General features: G+C 41.2%; 2 protein-coding genes across 2 annotated transcripts in view; both read left to right on the plus strand.

The window, feature by feature from the left end:
* Positions 1–9: 9 nt before the first annotated feature.
* rragcb (Ras-related GTP binding Cb) lies at positions 10–6,897 on the plus strand. Its single transcript, XM_022221385.2, has 7 exons — positions 10–535; positions 1,293–1,496; positions 2,757–2,956; positions 3,927–4,041; positions 4,123–4,265; positions 4,333–4,481; positions 5,573–6,897. Exons 1-7 carry the CDS (start codon positions 362–364, stop codon positions 5,713–5,715), a joined length of 1,128 nt encoding a protein of 375 aa, XP_022077077.1. The 5' UTR covers positions 10–361; the 3' UTR covers positions 5,716–6,897.
* Positions 6,898–9,531: 2,634 nt separating this feature from the next.
* The window catches only part of LOC110967195 (four and a half LIM domains protein 3-like), a 45,980-nt gene continuing 33,742 nt past the window's right edge, over positions 9,532–21,769 (plus strand). The window contains exon 1 of the mRNA XM_051955827.1: positions 9,532–9,678. The gene's annotated coding sequence lies outside the window, so the exon portion shown is untranslated. The remainder of the gene's footprint in view (positions 9,679–21,769) is intronic.

Below are 21,769 nucleotides of genomic sequence, written 5' to 3' on the forward strand. Positions count from 1 at the left end.
AATCAGTTTAAAGAGGAGGGGCTACGAACGAAAGGGGCGGAAATGTCCAACTTGCGACTAAAGTTAGCTTGTTTTAGCATTTCTTTCTAATCTGTGTAGCTCTGATTAACCGACCACATGAGGACAATAGATTTATTTATTATCTGTGTTATTTTATGTTAAACCACACGGGGATACGGTGTCATTCCAGCCGCTATTTCCAGCTGTAAACGCTGCGCTTCAGCTGCTAGCGGGTTAGCCTGCCATGCTAGCTGGCTGTGAGAATCCTCAACAACAACATTCCTGCTCGGAGAGCTTTCTGAGAGCTTAAAACGGCCAGGAGAGGAAACAAGGAGAAGCAGAGCGGGTAGGGAAGCACAGGATGGATATTCAGTACGTGGACCCCACGTTATCGGGGAGCTACAGCGGCGTGGAATCGTTTCCCAAAAGTTTTGTGTACGGAGTGGAGGAGATGGAGGGGAGCTCCTCATCAGCTGACAGACCCAGGATCCTGCTGATGGGGCTGAGACGGAGCGGAAAGTCCTCCATCCAGAAGGTAGAGCTGCCTTTACTCAACATGGACCCTAAAACAGCACCTAATTTACTGATGTAGTGGTACTTAAATCTCTGTAGTGTGTTCAGATCAACATTAAGAGGTTTTAATTGGTCCAAAATCGGATTTTATGATTATATCATTCATATATATATATTCATGTATTATATCTATTATGTCTATGTCATTCATATTTACTCTGTCATTCATATATATCCTTATATCCCAAACTGAGCTCCATCATGTTCGTTCTTTAGTTCTGTGGACCCTGACATGAGTTGTTACCCTGATAAAGTTAGAATTTAAATAAAAAAGCAAACTATAAACACTGATTCACAAAATACGAGACAAAAGTGCATAAAAATGAGTCAAAAGTCTTTTTTTCTCATTAGAAAGTGGTTGTCATACAGCATTACAAATAGAGAAAACAGAGTGAATTAGTGTAAATGCTCTTTCATGTTCAGCAGTTTTTCCGACAAACAAATCCGGCTCCACAGCGTCGATACATATTTACAGAAAAATGTAGCTGCTCAGCCATCCCAGTGTAAATGGTAATCCAGAACATCTGACAGGTTCCACGTTTTATTAGTGGTTAAACTAATTCTCCAGAGCCTAATTTGGGTTATTTTAAAATAAATTTTGTGACCATTTAAAGCCCGTTTTGTGATTTATTTTAGCACTAATTTAGACGTACTCGGTCTTAAAGTCTTAGAATAAAGATGCAGAATGTAACAACTGTCTTTTATGGGTCCCTGCTCAGGTTGTTTTCCACAAGATGTCCCCCAATGAGACTTTATTCCTCGAGAGCACCAACAAAATCTACAAGGACGACATCTCCGCCAGCTCCTTTGTCAACTTCCAGATCTGGGACTTCCCCGGCCAGGTGGACTTCTTCGACCCCACGTTCGACAGCGAGATGATCTTCAAGGGAACCGGAGCTTTGATCTTCGTCATCGACGCTCAGGTGAGACGATTTCTGGAGTTAGAGCTTCTGTTTCAGGGTGTAAATACTTCCTGTGTCTGATGAATTAACGCAGTGGAGTCAAACTGATACTAGTCCAGCTTCCACATCCAGGACCAGTAAAACCAGTAAAACCACAGCATAATAACCTGTAAATAACCACAACTCCTAATGGTTCCTTTGTTTTAGTGCAGAACTGTTCACATTTAAGGAATTATCTTTTTACTAAACATCATGAACAACCTGAAATTTATGAAGAAAAATAAGTTCAGTTTCATCCACATTCATCCTCAGTTTATCATTTCCACATTACAACTTCCAGATCACAGAGTGTCTACAAAGGAACACAACATTTAGTCACCTGGAACTGAACCATGGAGGACTTCACAACTTGTCAAAATCTGGAAATTATTTTAAATTCACATTCATTTACGCATCTGTGCCGTAATCCTGACACCAACAAGCTAAAGTGGGAACTATTCAGGAAAACATTAAGTTAACCCCCACCTCGTAAATGTAGAAAATTTATACACAAGAAACACACTCAGAGAGCAGAACTGCTCCAAGGCTGTCCTTGGATCATTTCTGATGGATAAGTCCTGATAAGTCCTCAGAGGTGGATTTGTAGTAGGATCACAATCAGCTGATGTAGTGTTCACTGGTTGTCATGGTTACAGTGACGCCGTGCTGCTATCTGGCAACGATACAGAAATCTTTAACTAATCTATGGATTCAGACTGTAACGACAAAAACAACACACAAAATGACAAAAACGAGACCAAAAAATGATAGAAACGACACAAAATACAACAAAGATGAGACACAAAACAACAAAACAGGTTACAGACAGACAGACTAATGAAATATCCATAGCAGTTGTGGCGGTGCATCAACAGGGTTCCACCAAACCAAACTGTCGTACTGAAGCTGCTGACTCTGTCTATAGATTCTTTAATGGAATCTCTACGTATTCAGTCTTTATGTGAGTCCAAACATCCCATCAGCCTTGTTCCCTGTAAGTCTCAGGAGATGAACTCTTGGCCGTTGTACTCGCCCAGTCTCTCAAACCGAGGCAGTCAGCAGTCTTCCATTATCACAGGATGACTGTGGACGCTGTGATAAATCAAACCATTAACTCACCCTGAGGGACACAGCTGAGGGCTCAGATCTGACCCCTTCTCCCACCTTCATCCACCTCTGTAATGTTTCATAAAGTCCTCCTGGGGTGTGTTCACCACCCCGACCTGTCGCCGTGTGTTACAGGACGACTACATGGAGGCTCTGGGTCGGCTGCACCTGACGGTCAGCAGAGCCTACAAGGTGAACCCAGACATCAACTTCGAGGTGTTCATCCATAAAGTGGACGGTCTGTCGGACGACCACAAGATAGAAACCCAGAGAGACGTCCACCAGAGGGCCAACGACGACCTGGCTGATGCCAGTCTGGAGAAGGTTCATCTCAGGTGAGTGTGAGGGTCTGCACAGCTGGAACACATTCCTCCTGGAACTGTTATAGTTTTAGTCTCACTGCTTCAAGTTCATGTAGACAGAGATGTTTGTGTGTGGGTTTGTTTTTTTTTTTTTGCTGTAGAGGAGCAGCAGATTCACCCTCCTCATTTACAGGCACCAAAAATAGTCTTTGCCTGAAAAAAATCCAAAAATTCAGCAAAAAAAATCCCCAAATTTGTAAAAATTTGCAAAACCTTCAGGAAGAAAATTCAAATAATTCCTTAAGTTTCCCTTTAAAGTTTTATTTGAAAAAAATCCCCCAATTTTGGCAAGAATATTCTTGTATATGGTTTCAAAAAATGAGTAAAAATCTTCCAAAAAAATCCTAAAACCATCTAAAGTGATTCCATATATATCAGTAGAACTTCTGATATTTTCTTTAAGAAAATTCACATTTTTTTTGTGTGAATGTTTTTAAGAAACATTATTTTTACCATTTCTTTTTTCCACAAAAAAGTTCAAAATGTTCACTTTTTTTGTTTCGTGTCGTTTGCCTGATTTTTGTCCTTTTGTGTCTTATTTTTGTTGTTTTTTTTTGCCTGATTTTTGTCATTTCTCTCATGTTTTTGTCATTTTGTTTCCTTTTTGTCTTACTTGCTTTATTGTTAATTTTTTGTCTCATTTTGCTCATGTTTTGTCTTGTTTTTTTGTCATTTGTCTGTTTTTGTCATTTTGTTTCCCAAAATGTGGACATCAGAAGTTTAACTGTGAAACTATATATGTTTTTCTCGACTTTTAAACTTTAAAACGGGTTAATTTGACCCACAGGATGAAGCCAAACCACGTCCATGGTGCAGGACAAATGCATAATAAGGACAATCACAGTCAGTGTGATGTTCGCTCCAGCAGAAGTGTCCTGTGTGAAACAAACGTTCAGATGTGATGCTGTTCCAGTAAAATGCAGCGTTTTAAATGTGTCCTCAGCTTCTACCTGACCAGTATCTACGATCACTCCATATTCGAGGCCTTCAGTAAAGTCGTCCAGAAGCTCATCCCTCAGCTGCCGACTCTGGAGAACCTTCTGAACATCTTCATATCTGTAGGTTTCATTTTAAGCACTGTACCAGCAGCAGAAGCCTCTCTGTGTGTTTTCTTCATGTAAACGATGGTCCTTCTGCAGCACTCTGGCATAGAGAAGGCCTTCCTGTTCGACGTGGTCAGTAAGATCTACATCGCCACCGACAGCTCCCCCGTGGACATGCAGTCCTACGAGCTCTGCTGCGACATGATCGACGTGGTCATCGACGTGTCCTGCATCTACGGGTGAGGACGCTTTCATGTCCGTGGTTTTTACGGTGGCTTTTTCTGACGTGCTTTTCCTCCTCTTCAGGCTGATGGACGACGGCGGCGGCTGCGCCTACGATAGAGAGTCTTTAGCCATCATCAAACTGAACAACACCACGGTGCTTTATCTGAAGGAGGTCACCAAGTTCCTCGCTCTGGTCTGCATCCTCAGAGAGGAGAGCTTCGAGAGGAAAGGTGACTGAGCTAATATTTGAGTTATTCTGGTGTCATCAGGAGGAGAAAAATACACAATAATAAAAAATATAAAATGCACAATAATGAAAATATAAAATGCAAAATCATTAAAATGGAAAATAATAAAAGTATAAAATGCACAATAATAAAAATATAAAATGCAAAATCATTAAAATGGAAAATAATAAATATAAAATGCACAATAAGGAAAATATAAAAGCACAATAATAAAAATGTAAAATTCAAAGTAATAAAAATATAAAATGGGAAAATAATATCAGTATAAAATGCACAATAAAAAAATATAAAAGTACAATAATAAAAAAATAAAATGCACAATAAAGAAAATATAAAATGCAAAATAATTAAAATGGAAAATAATAAATATAAAATGCACAATAAAAATATAAAGGCACAATAATAAAAATATAAAATGCACAGTAATAAAAATATAAAATGCAAAATAATTAAAATGGAAAATAAAAAATGGGAAAATAATACCAGTATAAAATGCACAATAAAAAATATAAAAGCACAACAATAAAAATATAAAATGCAAAATAATTAAAATATTCAGCTCACAATGGTAAAAAAAAATATAAAATGTACAATGATAAAAATATAAAACGGAAAAGCACTATAATAAAATATAAAATGCACAATAGGAAAAATATAAAATGCAAAATAATTTAAATATTCAGTGCACAATAATAAAAAATATAAAATGTACAATAATAAAAATATAAAATGGAAAATGCACTATTATAAAATATGAAATGCACAATTATAAAACTATAAAATGCACAGTAAGAAAAGTATGAGATAAAAAATGAGTAAAATATAAAATGCACATATTTAAACCAGAACTCCTTCACTCCTCAGTAACTTCTTTAAATATTCAGCTGACACACATAAAATCCATTTCTAAGTGTAAAAACAAACACTCGACTAGAACCTGGTTCCACTTTTGCTGATGGATATGTCAGCATTTCTATTTTTAATAAATCCTTTCCTATTGAACACGGAGCAGATTGACAGAATGAACGACAGTGAAGTCTGAATGTCACCGAACCGTTTTCTTCTCTCTGCAGGTCTGATAGAGTACAACTTCCACTGCTTCCGGAAAGCCATCCACGAGGTGTTTGAAGTGGGCGGCTCGCCCGACGGCGCCGCCTGGAGGCCGGAGAGCTCATCGGGAAGGAAGTACGGCGCTGTGAACGGCAGCGCTGTCTGAAGGTGAACTCTGGTTTACCTGCAGCGACGTCAGCAGATCAACGAGCCTCATCCAAACGGACCGAAGCGTTCGTATCGTGGAGGGACGTCTTTCTCTCTGTACCTTTATCGACTTAAACAGAAACTGTGTCCTCCTGGAACGTCCAGGTGTTGTTGAAGCGAGAACCTCCAACAGCTGAAGTGTTTCTGCTCATCTTATGGTCAAATACGAGGTTTGATCAGCAACACGAGGCAGGCTGCAGATGATGCTGGTTTCGGGGGTTTTCTCCTTTTCTTTCTCTTTCTGCCTGCTGAGAATCTCTTTGCTTCAGGAAACGACAGCAGCAGCCGTTTTCCAGAGGGCTTAGATCCTGCAGTTCTTTCCATTAAAGCCTTCAAACCGTCATGGTTCAGAGGAAACAGTGGAGCTGTGCGCTTCGCTTAGCTCCGCCCACAACGGCTGTGATTGGTTAAAAGAATCATGAGCGATGATAAAGTGCAGCCACATCATGATCTTCTACAGAATGTTATTCAGTCATGCTGAACGTGGTATCTTTAGAAATAATACGTGAAGGTTGGGTTGATGGAAGCGGCCAAAAAACCTATCAGGACGTTCCAGCTAAATTCTGCTCTGAACGTCTGATTCTGGGGGATTCATTCTTGCTGCTCAACTACATGATTGTTGTTTGGCCAAAAAAGACTTGTGAGAAATGGTGTTCTGCTGAGACATCGCAGTAAAAATCTGGGGATTAATTCAGAAAGACGTCACAGGGAGTCTGATCTGGAGAGTTAAGGGGTGGAAGCGACTATTTTCTGTCGTCGTTTCCAAAAACTCGTGGCTAATCGTGTTTTGTGGAGACGTTCCAGTAACACTCCTCCTCCAGCTGCTGACTGATGTTTAACTTCCATGCAGAAAGCTCACATGTGGACCATCAGAAGTCACCAGAAGCTCCAGATCTGAGCTTCGTCTAACGGTTGTGCTCCTCATGCTGGGTTTGGTCCCCTCTGGGTTCTGTTCAGGATCTTCTGGGACCAGATCACTGCCAGTTCCACCATTACAGAGATGAATAAGGAGCCTTTAGCTGCAGCCACGACCACATTTCCTCCAGATTGTTTCTGCAGCCCAGAGTCGAGTGGATAATCCTCCAGAAGCGGGAGGATATGTTTTTCTTATCGTAAATCTTTAATAAAAATGTGTTTGGTACTTTTCTGAGTCGAGTTCTTTGTGGCTATTTATTGAAACTGATGTGCTCCAACATAAACATCCTCCACATGAGACTTCATGTTTAAATCCTACTAATCAGAACGTTCAGACAGATTTTGCTCCTGGATCAGGATTTATCAGGTTTGTTTGAAATGAGGAGCCTCCACTACATCCAGAACCTTCTCCAGACTTTCACTGAACGTTTTCTGTTTTCAAAGAAGCTCTAGTTATTAAATATTACAGTAAAACTACATTAATAACTTAATGTCTCGTCAGTTTCAGGAAGTTTGTAAAATTATGAGCTGCAGGTGTCTAATTTAAAAATAACTCAAAAGCAGATTAAAGAACAGGTGAAAACTAATCAATTATTCATGATTAACTTTATCATTATGATTTAATTACAGGAAAGCTCCCCAGTTATGAGTTACCAAAGCATAATTTGGATAAACTTTGATAGAATGTTGATATAAACATCCATCCATCCTCTATCCACCGCTTTATTCTCACTAGGGTCATGGGGGGTGCTGGAGTCTATCCCAGCTGACTGAAGGCAGGGGACACCCTGGACAGGTCACCAGTCTGTCACAGGGCTACATATACAGACACACAATCACACTCACATTCACACCTACGGACAATTTAGAGTAACCAATTAACCTCAGCATGTTTTTGGACTGTGGGAGGAAGCCGGAGTACCCGGAGAAAACCCACGCATGCACAGGGAGAACATGCAAACTCCATGCAGAAAGATCCCAGGCCCACACTTCTTGCTGCAAGGCGACAGTGCTAACCACTACGACACTATGCAGCCCATGATATAAATATCCAACATTTTAATAAATTTTTCTCATAATTATGAGAAAAGTCCTCATATTTCTGATTTAATATCTCATAATATTTCAAGCTTCTTATTTTTTTTAGATTTGGAATTATAGAAACATCCAACATCTCCAATGATATTTTTTCTCATGATTGTTGTGAGAAAGTTTCTCATATTTCTGACTTAATATCACCTCATTTTAAAGTTTTTTAAGATTTAAAATGAAGTTATCATATAAATATCCAAAATCTTAATAATTTTTTTTCATAATTATCACAAAGTATCTCATGTTTCTGAGATTTACTATTAAATATCCAAAATTTTAATGATTTTTTAATGATAGTAATGAAAAAATGTCTCATATTTCTGACTTAATATTACCTAATTTGTAGAAATTTCTTACTATATATAAATATCCAAAATCTTAATTATATTTTTTTGTCATGAGAAAGTTTCTCATGTTTCTGAGATTTAGATTTCTTGAGATTTATTTAGACTTAAATATCCAGCATATTAATTATTTTTTTTCTCACGATAATTATCATAAAGTTTCTCGTATTTCTGTCTTAGTACTGGATAACTTTTCATGCTTCTTATATATTTTTTCAAATTTAAAATTATATAAATATCATCCTATTTTTTTCTCATTATTATGACAATGTTTCTCATATTTCTGACTTAATATCATTTCATTTTTTTACATTTTGGAATGATGTAAATATCCAACTTAATGAATAGAACATATCCATCTAAAGATTTTTCTCATAATTATGAGAAAGTTTCTCATATTTCTGACTTAATATTGCATCATTTTTCAAGTTTCTTATATTATTTTTAGATTTTGCATTATATATATCAAGCACCTTACTTGTTTAAGTTTTATTTATATTATCTTTAAATGTTTTTAGATGTTATTTGTCTGAATTTTGAGAGTTTTAATTAGATATGAAGTGTTAAAAGTTCAAAATGTTTTTACTTTTTTATCGTTTAATCGTTTTGTCATAAATCTGAGAGAGTTTTTGCAGTTATTATTAAAACAAGGAATTATTAGACGGTCTTTTAAGAAATCGAGGTTTAACTATCATCCTTTTTAGAGATTTTTTTCAAGTTTTTAACTTTATTTCTTTTAAAAATGAACCACATTTTAACTGGTGCAGTTTGGACATTTGGCCAACAGGTGGCAGAATATCCTCATGTAAATATTTAACGTGTCTGATGAGCAAAATGAATAATTTAAAGTTAGTTTTTTTTCAACCGGATCTTGAAGCTGAACTCTCTGTAAACCTTCCTCCTGTCTGCTGATGCTGAGTCTTCATCACTGAAGCCTCTAATCAGACCTCCTGCTCACCGCCGTGGAAAATGGAGGTCAATGGGAGGGAAAATGATCCTGTGTCTCTATTTTCTTCCAGAGACCCTGCAGTTTGCTTCTAACCACAAATAAAAATCCACACAGCCGAGAAACCTCCGAGGAAACCCGAAACTGTGGCGCTAAAGACTAAACTGAAGGTCTGTGATGGACGTACAGCCTTTACTGAGAGACAGAAATTATATTATTATGAGAAAATGCGCCTCTATAACTCTCCAAAATCTATTTCACCCTCAAATCAAGTGTGATGTCTTTTTATAAAACTCTTCAGTTATTACGTGATTTTCCATTTTTAGGGCGATAATAAAGTGCTTTGCAGCTCCAGCGGATCCTTCAACGTCCACCATGTGTTTAAAATATTCAGCTCCATCCAGAGCACGCGCCTCTTCCAGCCCGGACTCCACGCACGGACACGGACGGCGCGTGCGTAAAGGAGCCGGAGAGGTGGGCGGCGTTTGGAGCGGCGGTTTGGTTTTACGCACCGGAGACGCGTCAGTCGGTGGAGAGCCGTCAGTTCTCAGCTCGCAGGGAGGATTTAATCATCTGTCAGCTCCAGCAGAGTCTCCACGGAGCGTCTCCAGAGGCGCAAACAGCGGTAGGTTCACATTTACTGACGGCTTTATACCGCAACCAGAGCGGTGATGTGGAGCGTTTACAGCTTATATCGGTAAAACGTGGCTGATGCGAACATTTAAAGTGTGATCCGGCGAGTCTGCAGGGGAATAATCCAGTGTTGTGTTGATTTGTGATCACTCAGCTCCTTACCTGTCCTCACCTGCTGCGTAAAAGCGCGTTTTTAAAGCGTTACTGCGCATGGACACAGTGGACAGCTGCTTTACTGTATCATAAGTTAAGAGTTTGATAGGTGTAATTTATGGTTAATGACTGATCATTTATAGACTATTGATGAGGGGAAACTTGGGTTGCCATGTTGTGAAAACCCCCTTTGACAGGAGTGAGATCCATATTTACTATAAACTGACAGCGTCTCACATTTACTGGTAAAATCAGCAGAGACCAACCTGAATCAACTGCCTCAAAGTTTATCCAAGTTAACAAAGTTTTAAAATTTAAGTTTTGTCTACTGAAGGATCGTTCTAGAACCAGAGGACGTTTTACATCCCATAATAATCAACGTATTAAACCCTAAAACATCAGCAGTGTGTAAATGTTCTTGTCCTGAGACCAAATCTATAAAAACTAGGAGAAAAGAATGTTTAAAATGTGTTAAATACCAAATAAGTCTGGAGTTTTTCTCTTGTCCCCCTGATGACCAAACTGGATCTCTGATAAAACACTTAGAATCTAATTTAAATCTACTTTTATGGTTTTATTTTTCATTCATGAAATTGTGGGAACATTTTTTAATCAACATAATATTTTAAGTAAAAATTATTATTCATGGAACGTGTCCCACAACATGTTAGCACAACCTGGTGATGACGGTTTCTGTTGTTTCATGTCTTGTTTTTGTTGTTTTGTGTCATTTTTGTCATTTCCTGTCTTGTTTTTGTCATTTTGTGTTTCATTTTTATCATTTTCTGTCCTGTTTCTGTTGTTTTCTGTCTCGTTTTTGTCATTTTCTGTCTTGTTTTTGTCGTTTCCATCCTCCAACAGTGTTCCTACAGAATGTGTAGATCAAAGCTGTGTCCTCTCTTCTATTCTCCATCTTTTCATCCATTGTCAGCCTTGATTGAATGTCTCTCTCTACCTCATATTATCAGGATCAGACTCATTCTTTGGACTGTTTTCCATCAGTGGTCAGCAGTAACAGCTAGCTAAATATCTAGCTTCTACTGCTGAGAAAAAGATCACATTAGCATGGATTAGAGTAGGGCTAGCAACAACACAGAAACATGGAATAAAGATGAGACAATCAATGCCTATTATTGATCAATATGGAGCAGAAAGCTGGAGAAGAGAAGGCTGATTTTCAAACATTAAACGTCCTCCAGTTCTGAATGATCCTTAAATAAAAAGATGAACTTTGCTGCAGTTTCATTTTAAGGAACTCAACTTGAAGTTTCCTGTTTTTCCAACTTAAATATTTGCTTTAGCCAAATGTAAAACAGGATTTTGTCTTTTCTAACTCCAGATATCGGTTGAGTTGCAGCAGAAAAATGTGAAGAATCCTAAACGTCATGAAGTCAGAAACACAACATTTTATTTGAGATTTGGAATTATAGAAATGTCCAACACCTTCATTTTATTTTTTTCATAATTATCACAAAGTTTCTCATATTTCTGACCTAATATTGCATCATTTTTCAAGTGTCTTATATTTTTTTTTGACATTTAAAGTTATAAAAGTGAAGTATCCATCATCAAATGCTGTTTTTCATTCTGCTCATTGTAAAGCTTGATCATTCTATAAAACTGGAATAACAGCTCTATTTATAATGACAGTAAAATCACAGCTGTTTATAAACCCTAACCATCTAGTTTGTACCTATAAAACACAATTTTTCAGCACAGATTTGGTCAAATTAACCAGAAATGATCATAACTCTTATATTTGCTTTAAGTAAACTAGATTTATGATGTTTTACTGTGAAATATTTATCTATAAATGCTGCTTTTCACAACTTTACAGCTCAGATTTACTCATGTTAAAGGTGAATGATAATAAAGACTTTACTACCTGCAGCTGTTGATAAAAGGTTTATGTTTTTAGAAGTATTTGTTGAAGGAACCATCATGTTCATCCTGCAGCTGCTGAATGTTTGCAGCCTGAGGCCTGTTTGCTCTTTTCTAGGAGTTGTGGTCATTGAGGACCAGATTTAACAGGTTTTGGATCATTTTTATCATGTTTTGAGTAGTTCTGAACAGATTTCAAGTCCATCCATCCATCCATCCTCTATACACCGCTTTATCCTCACTAGGGTCATGGGGGGTGCTGGAGTCTATCCCAGCTGACTGAAGGCAGGGGACACCCTGGACAGGTCACCAGTCTGTCACAGGGCTACATATACAGACACATAATCACACTCACATTCACACCTACGGACAATTTAGAGGAACCAATTAACCTCAGCATGTTTTTGGACTGTGGGAGGAAGCCGGAGTACCCGGAGAAAACCCACGCATGTACAGGGAGAACATGCAAACTCCATGCAGAAAGATCCCAGGCCCAGGCCGGGATTTGAACCGGGGATCTTCTTGCTGCAAGGTGAAAGTGCTAACCACTGTACCACTGTGCAGCCCCCAGACTTCAAGTCATTGTGGACAAATATTTACTCCTAATGGATAAAGTCGGAGTCAGTTTGGAGGATTTTTCAGTAATTTAGGACACATTTCCAGTCACTGAACACAAGATTCAGTTCATTAAAGAAAATTTTCAAGTCATTTACTGCAAAGTTTAAAGTAGTTTTGGACAAATTTAATCACTTTGAACAAACTGAGTTTTTTTTGGGACTTCTTTTGGGTTTTTTACAACAGACTTTTTATAAATTTTGAACATATTTTGAGCCATTTTGTAGCATTTTTAACAGGTTTTTGGAAGTTTTGAGTAGTTTTGAACAGGTTTGCAGTCATTTTGGATTAATTTCAACTTGTTTTACAAGTTATGTTGGACAGATTTTGAGTCATTATTAGCAGTTTTTAATTCAAATTGAGTCATTTAAAGAATCTACAATACTAAACATGTTTTGACTTATTTCACTGTTTTATGCTGGAAGCTGTTACTGGAGTCTGAACTGAGAATCAGAGCTTCAGAAGTTGGATTTATGAGGGAAAGAACAAGGAGAGCTGTGAGGAAACAGTAGCTTCATATGTGAACATCTGAGCAGCATGAGGATGACTTCCTGCTCCTTCCTGATGTCACGTCTCCTGCAGATTCCAGATTCTGCTCTGGAGACTCGACCATCATAGTTTCCATCAACCGAAGCACGCGCTGCTCAGATGAACACGTCTTTTTGTTTCACACTCAGAGGAATTCCTGACTGTTGTCTTTTTTTAGAAAACAGAGGCCAGAGGAAAAACGCCTCTTTTTTTTAGAACCGCGTGATTTTGCCACTTTCCGACCGCAGCAGCATTCCTGCTGGATTCCAGCGCCGGGTGAAGGCTGGTCGCAGCTCAGACAATAAAACCCGAGGAGGGAGGTGATTTTATGGCTCTCATCATGACTCAGTGTCACACAGCAACGCCGTCTTTTCCATTTCCCATTCCTGCTGCTGACTGAGACGAGTTTTAAAGAGCTCTTTGGATTCAGCTCTGCTGGAATAAAGAGGAGGAAACAGCAGACATCAGAGAAGTTCAGGGAGATTTAAACACTCATGAATATGTTCTGATTCAAACTCTGCCAGTCTGTGGTCTGGACAGCTTCTCATTTAGTGGTTTTTACTTATTTATATTCTACATTCTCACTGAATAAACACATCTGTACACATATGTATTTTTGAAAGAATTTTAAAATAATAAGTAGTTTTTGACTATTTTTGATGATTCTAGACTATTTCTGTGTCATTCTGGATAAAAGTTGGTTCCTTTTGGACATGTTTTATGACATTAGACACATTTTTCAGTCATTTAGCACAACTTTTGTGTCATTTAGAACAACTTTTCAACCATTTCGAACAAGTTTCTGTTGAACTGAACAATCCAAATGATCCTTCCATCGTCTCTGATAGTTCTGACCAAACACCTAACAACATTAAAGTTCACCCACAATCACCTTTTTCCACTAAACTTTTCTCCAGTCCGGAGAATTTCAAGAACTTTGAATGAATCCTCAAAGAACCATCTATGAACTACCCACGAACCTATAGAGAACCATCTAGGAACTACCCAGGAACCTATGGAGAACCATCTAGGAACTACCCAGGAACCTATGGAGAACCATCTAGGAACTACCCAGGAACCTATAGAGTACCATCTAGGAACTATCCAGGAACCTATAGAGAACCATCTAGGAACTATCCAGGAACCTGCCAGGAACCATCTAGGAACTATCCAGGAACCTATAGAGAACCATCTAGGAACTATCCAGGAACCTACCAGGAACCATCTAGGAACTATCCAGGAACCTGCCAGGAACCATCTAGGAACTACCCAGGAACCTATGAAGAACCATCTAGGAACTATCCAGAAACCTATGGAGAACCATCTAGGAACTATCCAGGAACCTGCCAGGAACCATCTAGGAACTATCCAGGAACCTATGGAGAACCATCTAGGAACTATCCAGGAACCTGCCAGGAACCATCTAGGAACTATCCAGGAACCTATAGAGAACCATCTAGGAACTATCCAGGAACCTACCAGGAACCATCTAGGAACTATCCAGGAACCTGCCAGGAACCATCTAGGAACTACCCAGGAACCTATGAAGAACCATCTAGGAACTATCCAGAAACCTATGGAGAACCATCTAGGAACTATCCAGGAACCTGCCAGGAACCATCTAGGAACTATCCAGGAACCTATGGAGAACCATCTAGGAACTATCCAGGAACCTGCCAGGAACCATCTAGGAACTATCCAGGAACCTATGGAGAACCATCTAGGAACTATCCAGGAACCTGCCAGGAACCATCTAGGAACTATCCAGAAACCTATGGAGAACCATCTAGGAACTACCCAGGAACCTATGGAGAACCATCTAGGAACATGTCTTGGGAGATGTTGAGTAATTCTGAACAGGTTTCGAGTCATTTCGGACTAATTAGGGTCCGAGCACCGAGGGTGCGAAGGACAGGCGGTGCCAGGGCACCGACTGTCCAAGGCACCAGCGGTGCCAAGGACCCTATTGAAACCCTAGGGTTTATTATTATTATTATTATTATTATTATTATTTTTTTTTTTTTTTTTTTTTTTCTCCCGTAAAGTAAATTGGCTTTTTGGCGGCCTTATCATACTCCAAAACGCGTGAAATTTGGCATGCACATCAGGACTGGCGAAAAATTTGATATTTTATGGGAGTTGCGCATGTGCGTGGCAAAATGGCTCTATAGCGCCACCTGCAAAGTTGAAAAAGTAGTCATTAGGCCAACTGCCACAATGTTTCATGTACAGCTACAATATTTGGTGGGCATATGCAGAACATCTGGACACACCAAAAAGTCAATTACAGCCACGCCCTAAACCCAACAGGAAGTCGGCCACCTTCAATTTGCTGTAAATTTTTCAAACTTAATCGCTCCTCGGGAAATGACTTGCCTTTTTGGCGGCCTTATCATATTCCAAAACGCGTGAAATTTGGCGTGCACATCAGGACTGGCGAAAAATTTGATATTTTATGGGAGTTGCGCATATGTGTGAAAAAATGGCTCTATAGCGCCACCTGCAAAATTGAAACAGTGGTCATTAGGCCAACTTCCACAATGTTTTATTTACAGCTACAATATTTGGTGGGCATATGCACCACATCAGGACACACCAAAAAGTCAATCACAGCCACACCCTAAACCCAACAGGAAGTCGGCCATCTTGAATTTGCTGTACATTTGTCAAAATTTATAGCTCCTAGTGGATAAGTCTGAGAGAACTGAAATTTGGCCAGTACATGCACCAGACCTTTCTGATGAAAAGTTATCAAAAACTCAACCAGAAGCCAAAAGGTGTGGCCATGGCGGAGCCTCAAACAACTGATCCTTCGCCATGAAACAGGAAGTGGTGTCTAATTCTTCTCAACATGCTCCAATCTGCCTGAAACTTTACATGTATGATGACAGTCCTGTCCTGATGTCATCCACATAGGGATATTCATTGACAGTCATAGCGCCACCTTGTGGTTTCAGGAAATAGACATCTTTTACACTTTCATGCCCTATTGTTACCCGGTTGATCATATTCACTTCAAATGCAGTGACAACAGCCTAAACACATTGATGATGCATCCCAGTGAAAATGGTGACTTGTCATCAAAGGGCGTGTCTGTGGCGGCCAAACCAATTTCGATGTTTCGCCATGAAAATTTAACGATTCATATCTCAGCTGAACAACATCCTATCTGCCTCAGACTTCACATGCTGGATACCAGGTCCAGTCTGAACACATCCACACTCATAAATTTTGAAAAAGTCATAGCGCCACCTGTTGGTAATAGTAAGTTTAAGGCCTTATATTTTCAGGTACAATGGCCCCAAACTTGGTGATATCATGCTGGAAATTGGTCAGTCGAGTCTTCACCTCTTGACAATCACACACTGTGAAGGGTGTGACATTTCATGTAACGCTGTTGCCGTAGCAACCAAATATCGCCATGAAAAACAAAGCCCTTTCTGACAGGTTAGGAATACTCCAATGCTCACAAAAATTACCACACACATCACCATTGACCCAAGGAACAACACTGTATGCATCTCGGCACTGCACATGCTATAGCGCCCCCTACAGTATTTTTAACAAACAGCCCCCCCAGCACGTTTCACCTACATCCATGAAATTTGGGAGGCTTATAGAGCACATCAGGACGCACAAAAAAGCCTCTTGGAGCCATGTCCTAAACCCAACAGGAAGTCGGCCATCTTGGATTAATTGTGAGATTTTTGATGATTTTTCTCATTTTTGAGAGTTAATACCTCCTAGGGGATAATTCCAGGAGACCTGAAATTTTGTCAGTCCACACAGCAGGACTTGGTGATGAAAAGTTATCAAAAGTTTAACCAGAAGCCAAATGGCGTGGCCATGGCGACCATCAGCGTTTTGATGCTTCGCCATGAAACATCAACTGCTGTATAACTCTCCTCTGCATGCTCCAATCTGCCTCAAACTTTTCATGAGTGATCAGAGTCCAACCCTCATCACATCCACTGTGTGAAATACACTCTGAGTTACAGCGCCACCTGGTGGATAGACAGGAAATGCTCTATAACTGCTCTGAACATGCTACAGTCTGGCTGAAATTTTAAATGTATGATTGGACTCTGGTCCAGATGCGATTCAGAGGCCGACATACACTCTCAGTCACAGCGCCACCTGGTGGACGTGCGTGGATTCACGACCAGCGTGGATGCGAGGACCCGTCCATCGCTGCTTGCAGCTTTAATTTCAACTTGTTCTACAAGTTACTTTGGACAGATTTTGAGTCATTATTGGCAGTTTTTAATTCAAATTGAATAATCTGAAGAATGTTCTGACTTATTTCACACTTTTTGTTTCCTCCATAATTCCAGATGTGTTCATTCATAGTTTGATGCCTTCAGTGAGAATCTAGAATGTAAACAGTCATAAAAATAAAGATGAAATGAGAAGGTGTGTCCAAACGTCTGACTGATTGTGTAGTCGTGATGATTTACTGAGTAGTTTTCATGCCTTAACTTAAGAACAATGAGTGAAAGTCCAAACGAGACATGAGACTAAAAGCAGAACTATAATTATGGTTTGAAGCAGGACTTGACCTGAAGTCTCCTCTGAAGGTCCACTGACTCTGTCCTCTGCCGCTCTTTCATCTCCTCCAGCATCCAAACAAGGACTTCTGTTCCCAGACTGCTTTTATATATTTAGTTTTTGGGTCTTTTATTGATGAGAGACAGTGAATACAGGAAGGAGCAGTAAGAGAGGAATGACCCAGGATTCAGTCTGGACTCCTAAAGACTGCTGAGCTAACCGTGGACATGAGAACGTCTTTTTGAATACATTTACAGTAGAAGACGATCCAAAGTTGCTCCAAATCGTCCATCTTTATCGAATGACTGTAAATAGACTTTCTGGCCTCGGTGGTTCCCAGCCTGTTAATGTGAGTGGTCAGCTGACTGGACCGACCCTCGGCCCTCTGAATCCCAGAACAAATAAATGAAACAGTAAATGTGAAACAGAGACAGCAGCCCAACAGAAAACAAACAGCAGCTAGCATTAACACCCAGAATGAAGCCAGCTGGCAGCTGATGGGAAAATCTGTTTACTGGTGTGTTTGTGTTGGAGGACGCTTTGGTTTGTGTTTGTTTGCTTTCATCAGTTCCTGAAAGTAGAAAGTAGAGTCCAAGTTCAACAGCTGCTCCGCCAAAGGAGCCGGAGTTTAAGAAGCCACGCTCGATTATCGTTGTTTTAGTCTTTCTGTCGTCTTTTATTAACTTTGTCTTCATACATTTAGATGTTTTGTACATACATGACCACACCCTCAGACGTTTGTGGAGCATTTTGATAACTTTTGACCACTAATACCTGGTTTATAAATGGGGAAAATCTGAGGCTTGTTGGAGTTACACCCTTTGAGTTTAGAGCTCTTGAAAATGACACCTGAAATCTCACGCTTAATTCAAAATGGTGGACTTCCTGTTGGGTTTAGGGGATGGCTCCAAGATGCTTTTTTGTGCGCCCTGATGTGCTGCATATGACTTGCATGGATGTAGATTTAAGGGGGCAGTTCACCTTATCTGCCTTCAGAAAATCTAAAAAAAATGTTAAGTGCTTAAACTATTCATTAGGTATCATATAAATGTTTAGTTAGTGACATTTGACATCTTGGTGAGAACTTGTGCATGGTTCACAATCTTTATCTGCCATTTTCTCAAAATCTGTATTTTTTGGGACAGGCGTTACATAAAACCTAATAACTTTTAAACTATTTGAGCAATCATGCTGATGTTTTCACAGATTGTTCTTAAGACAGTACTTCTTAAAATAATGGATGCGTTTTTAAATACTTTATAATCTGACCCCTTAAGACCATTTTCATTTTGGGGTAAAGAGTTATTTATATTGAAATGGTTGCCGTGGCAATAAGAAAAAGAGTTATCCCCAAAGCACCCATTATTTGTTCTACAGTAGGTTACTCTATCAAAAGGTATAATAGTCATTAACCCAAAATTTATGAATTCTGAGTAGATAGCATCTAAAGATGGGTCACCGGGAAACGTGTATTGGCATGTTTAGGACAAGATTTTGTCCCCAGGGATCACTGCATGTAACTTCTAACTGTTAAAATGATAATTTGCAACTCATAAGCTTTAAAATGATGTAAAGCATGTTAAATTGGGTCATATCAAACATTGTTAAGAGCCTATACAATATAATGGCTTTGCGAACCTGTGAAATAAGGTGTACTCCCCCCTTAACGTGCTACGGGGGCCATTTGTTAAAAATACTGCAGGAGGGGTGTCCACATAGCTCATCCGGTTGACCAGGTGACCCACAAACAGAGCATAGCGCCCAATCCAGTCCATGGCCAATCATTGCATGTCATTCCCCCACATTTCCTGTCTCTCTCTTGGACTGAGCAGCTTTGGAGGAGGACTGAGCAGCCTTGGAGGAGGACTGAGCAGCTTTGGAGGAGGACTGAGCAACTTTGGAGGACTGAGCAGCCTTGGAGGAGGACTGAGCAGCCATGGAGGAGGACCGAGCAGCCTCGGAGGAGGACTGAGCAGCATGGAGGAGGACTGAGCAGCCTTGGAGGAGGACTGAGCAGCCTCGGAGGAGGACTGAGCAGCTTTGGAGGACTGAGCAGCCTTGGAGGAGGACTGAGCAGCCTTGGAGGAGGACTGAGCAGCCATGGAGGAGGACTGAGCAGCCTTTGAGGAGGATTGAGCAGCCATGGAGGAGGACTGAGCAGCTTTGGAGGAGGACTGAGCAGCCATGGAGGAGGACTGAGCAGCCATGGAGGAGGACTGAGCAGCCATGGAGGAGGACTGAGCAGCCATGGAGGAGGACTGAGCAGCCTTGGAGGAGGATTGAGCAGCCTTGGAGAGGGACTGACCAGACATGGAGGAGGACTGAGCAGCCTTGGAGGAGGATTGAGCAGCCTTGGAGGAGGACCAAGCAGCCATGGAGGAGGACCGAGCAGCCATGGAGGAGGACCGAGCAGCCTTGGAGAGGGACTGACCAGTCATGGAGGAGGACTGAGCAGCCTTGGAGGAGGATTGAGCAGCCTTGGAGGAGGACCAAGCAGCCATGGAGGAGGACCGAGCAGCAATGGAGGAGGACCGAGCAGCCTTGGAGGAGGACCGAGCAGCCTTGGAGGAGGACCGAGCAGCCATGGAGGAGGACCGAGCAGCCTTGGAGGAGGACGGAGCAGCCTTGGAGGAGGACTGAGCAGCATGGAGGAGAACTGAGCAGCATGGAGGAGGACTGAGCAGCCTTGGAGGAGGACTGAGCAGCTTTGGAGGACTGAGCAGCCTTGGAGGAGGACTGAGCAGCCTTTGAGGAGGATTGAGCAGCCTTGGAGGAGGACGGAGCAGCCTTGGAGGAGGACCGAGCAGCCTTGGAGGAGGACCGAGCAGCCTTGGAGGAGGACGGAGCAGCCATGGAGGAGGACTGAGCAGCCTTTGAGGAGGATTGAGCAGCCTTGGAGGAGGACGGAGCAGCCTTGGAGGAGGACCGAGCAGCCATGGAGGAGGACCGAGCAGCCTTGGAGGAGGACTGAGCAGCATGGAGGAGAACTGAGCAGCATGGAGGAGGACTGAGCAGCCTTGGAGGAGGACCGAGCAGCCATGGAGGAGGACTGAGCAGCCTTGGAGGAGGATCGAGCAGCCTTGGAGGAGGACCGAGCAGCCATGGAGGAGGACCGAGCAGCCTTGGAGGAGGATCGAGCAGCCTTGGAGGAGGACCGAGCAGCCATGGAGGAGGACCGAGCAGCCTTGGAGGAGGACGGAGCAGCCTTGGAGGAGGACTGAGCAGCTTTGGAGGAGAACTGAGCAGCATGGAGGAGGACTGAGCAGCCTTGGAGGAGGACTGAGCAGCTTTGGAGGACTGAGCAGCCTTGGAGGAGGACTGAGCAGCCTTGGAGGAGGACGGAGCAGCCATGGAGGAGGACTGAGCAGCCTTTGAGGAGGATTGAGCAGCCATGGAGGAGGACTGAGCAGCTTTGGAGGAGGACTGAGCAGCCATGGAGGAGGACTGAGCAGCTTCGGAGGAGGACTGAGCAGCCTTGGAGGAGGACTGAGCAGCCATGGAGGAGGACTGAGCAGCCATGGAGGAGGACTGAGCAGCCTTGGAGGAGGATTGAGCAGCCTTGGAGAGGGACTGACCAGCCATGGAGGAGGACTGAGCAGCCTTGGAGGAGGATTGAGCAGTCATGGAGGAGGACTGAGCAGCTTTGGAGGAGGACTGCTCTCTCTGAGGGTTTTTCTTGTGTTTTTAGCAGTGAAGTTGGTGCAGATGTTCATTTTTCCCTGATATCATTAGATTGTGTGTAAAAAGCTGCTTCAGGTACATTTCTCACGTCTTTTCTACACATTTAAGCTCTCGGATGCTGTTCTGGTTCTGAGATAAGTCGTGAAATGGTTCAGGTGTTCTGGGTCTCTGCTACCAGTTTGTCCCCTGAAGATGAATTCTAATGACACGATGACGATCTGCAGACGTTTTCTCTGCTGCCACACTGAGTTTAGAACTTCAGGATTTATTGAGTTCCTCAGGACGTCTAAACTGTCCCGCTACTTTGTTTTATGAGCGCAAACGTCTCAGATCTGGATTCAGACTGAGCAGAATAAAAGCAGTGAGAGGCTGCGAGCTGATTTATTCACTAAATCACTCAGCGGGTTCTTTGTGACCCCAATAAATTCATACAGAAATATATGTTTAGCATTTCTCTGTTTGTCCTGCTCTTTTGTCTGTAAAATCATGTCAATAATTATGGACTTCAATCATGTTTTAGTGGTGAAACAAGATTTAAACCGTGTCAAAACAGTTGTTTATTTATTGTCAGCTTTAGGCGTCTGATCCAGGCTTCTGCAGCAGGAGGTTTTAATATTCTGCTGTATGAGAAAACACAGAAAAACTGTGAACATTCGACAGCAAAAGTGCCTAAAAAT

Source organism: Acanthochromis polyacanthus, chromosome 11 (assembly GCF_021347895.1).
Source record: "Acanthochromis polyacanthus isolate Apoly-LR-REF ecotype Palm Island chromosome 11, KAUST_Apoly_ChrSc, whole genome shotgun sequence".
Classification (NCBI taxonomy): domain Eukaryota; kingdom Metazoa; phylum Chordata; class Actinopteri; family Pomacentridae; genus Acanthochromis; species Acanthochromis polyacanthus.

Excerpts from the sequence above, each read along its gene's own strand:
- rragcb (XM_022221385.2), top strand. The coding sequence starts at position 362 with ATGGATATTCAGTACGTGGACCCCACGTTATCGGGGAGCTACAGCGGC. Across the intron at positions 1,497-2,756 it reads TCTTCGTCATCGACGCTCAG|GACGACTACATGGAGGCTCT; the intron begins GTGAGACGATTT and ends CGTGTGTTACAG. Across the intron at positions 4,042-4,122 it reads TTCTGAACATCTTCATATCT|CACTCTGGCATAGAGAAGGC; the intron begins GTAGGTTTCATT and ends GTCCTTCTGCAG.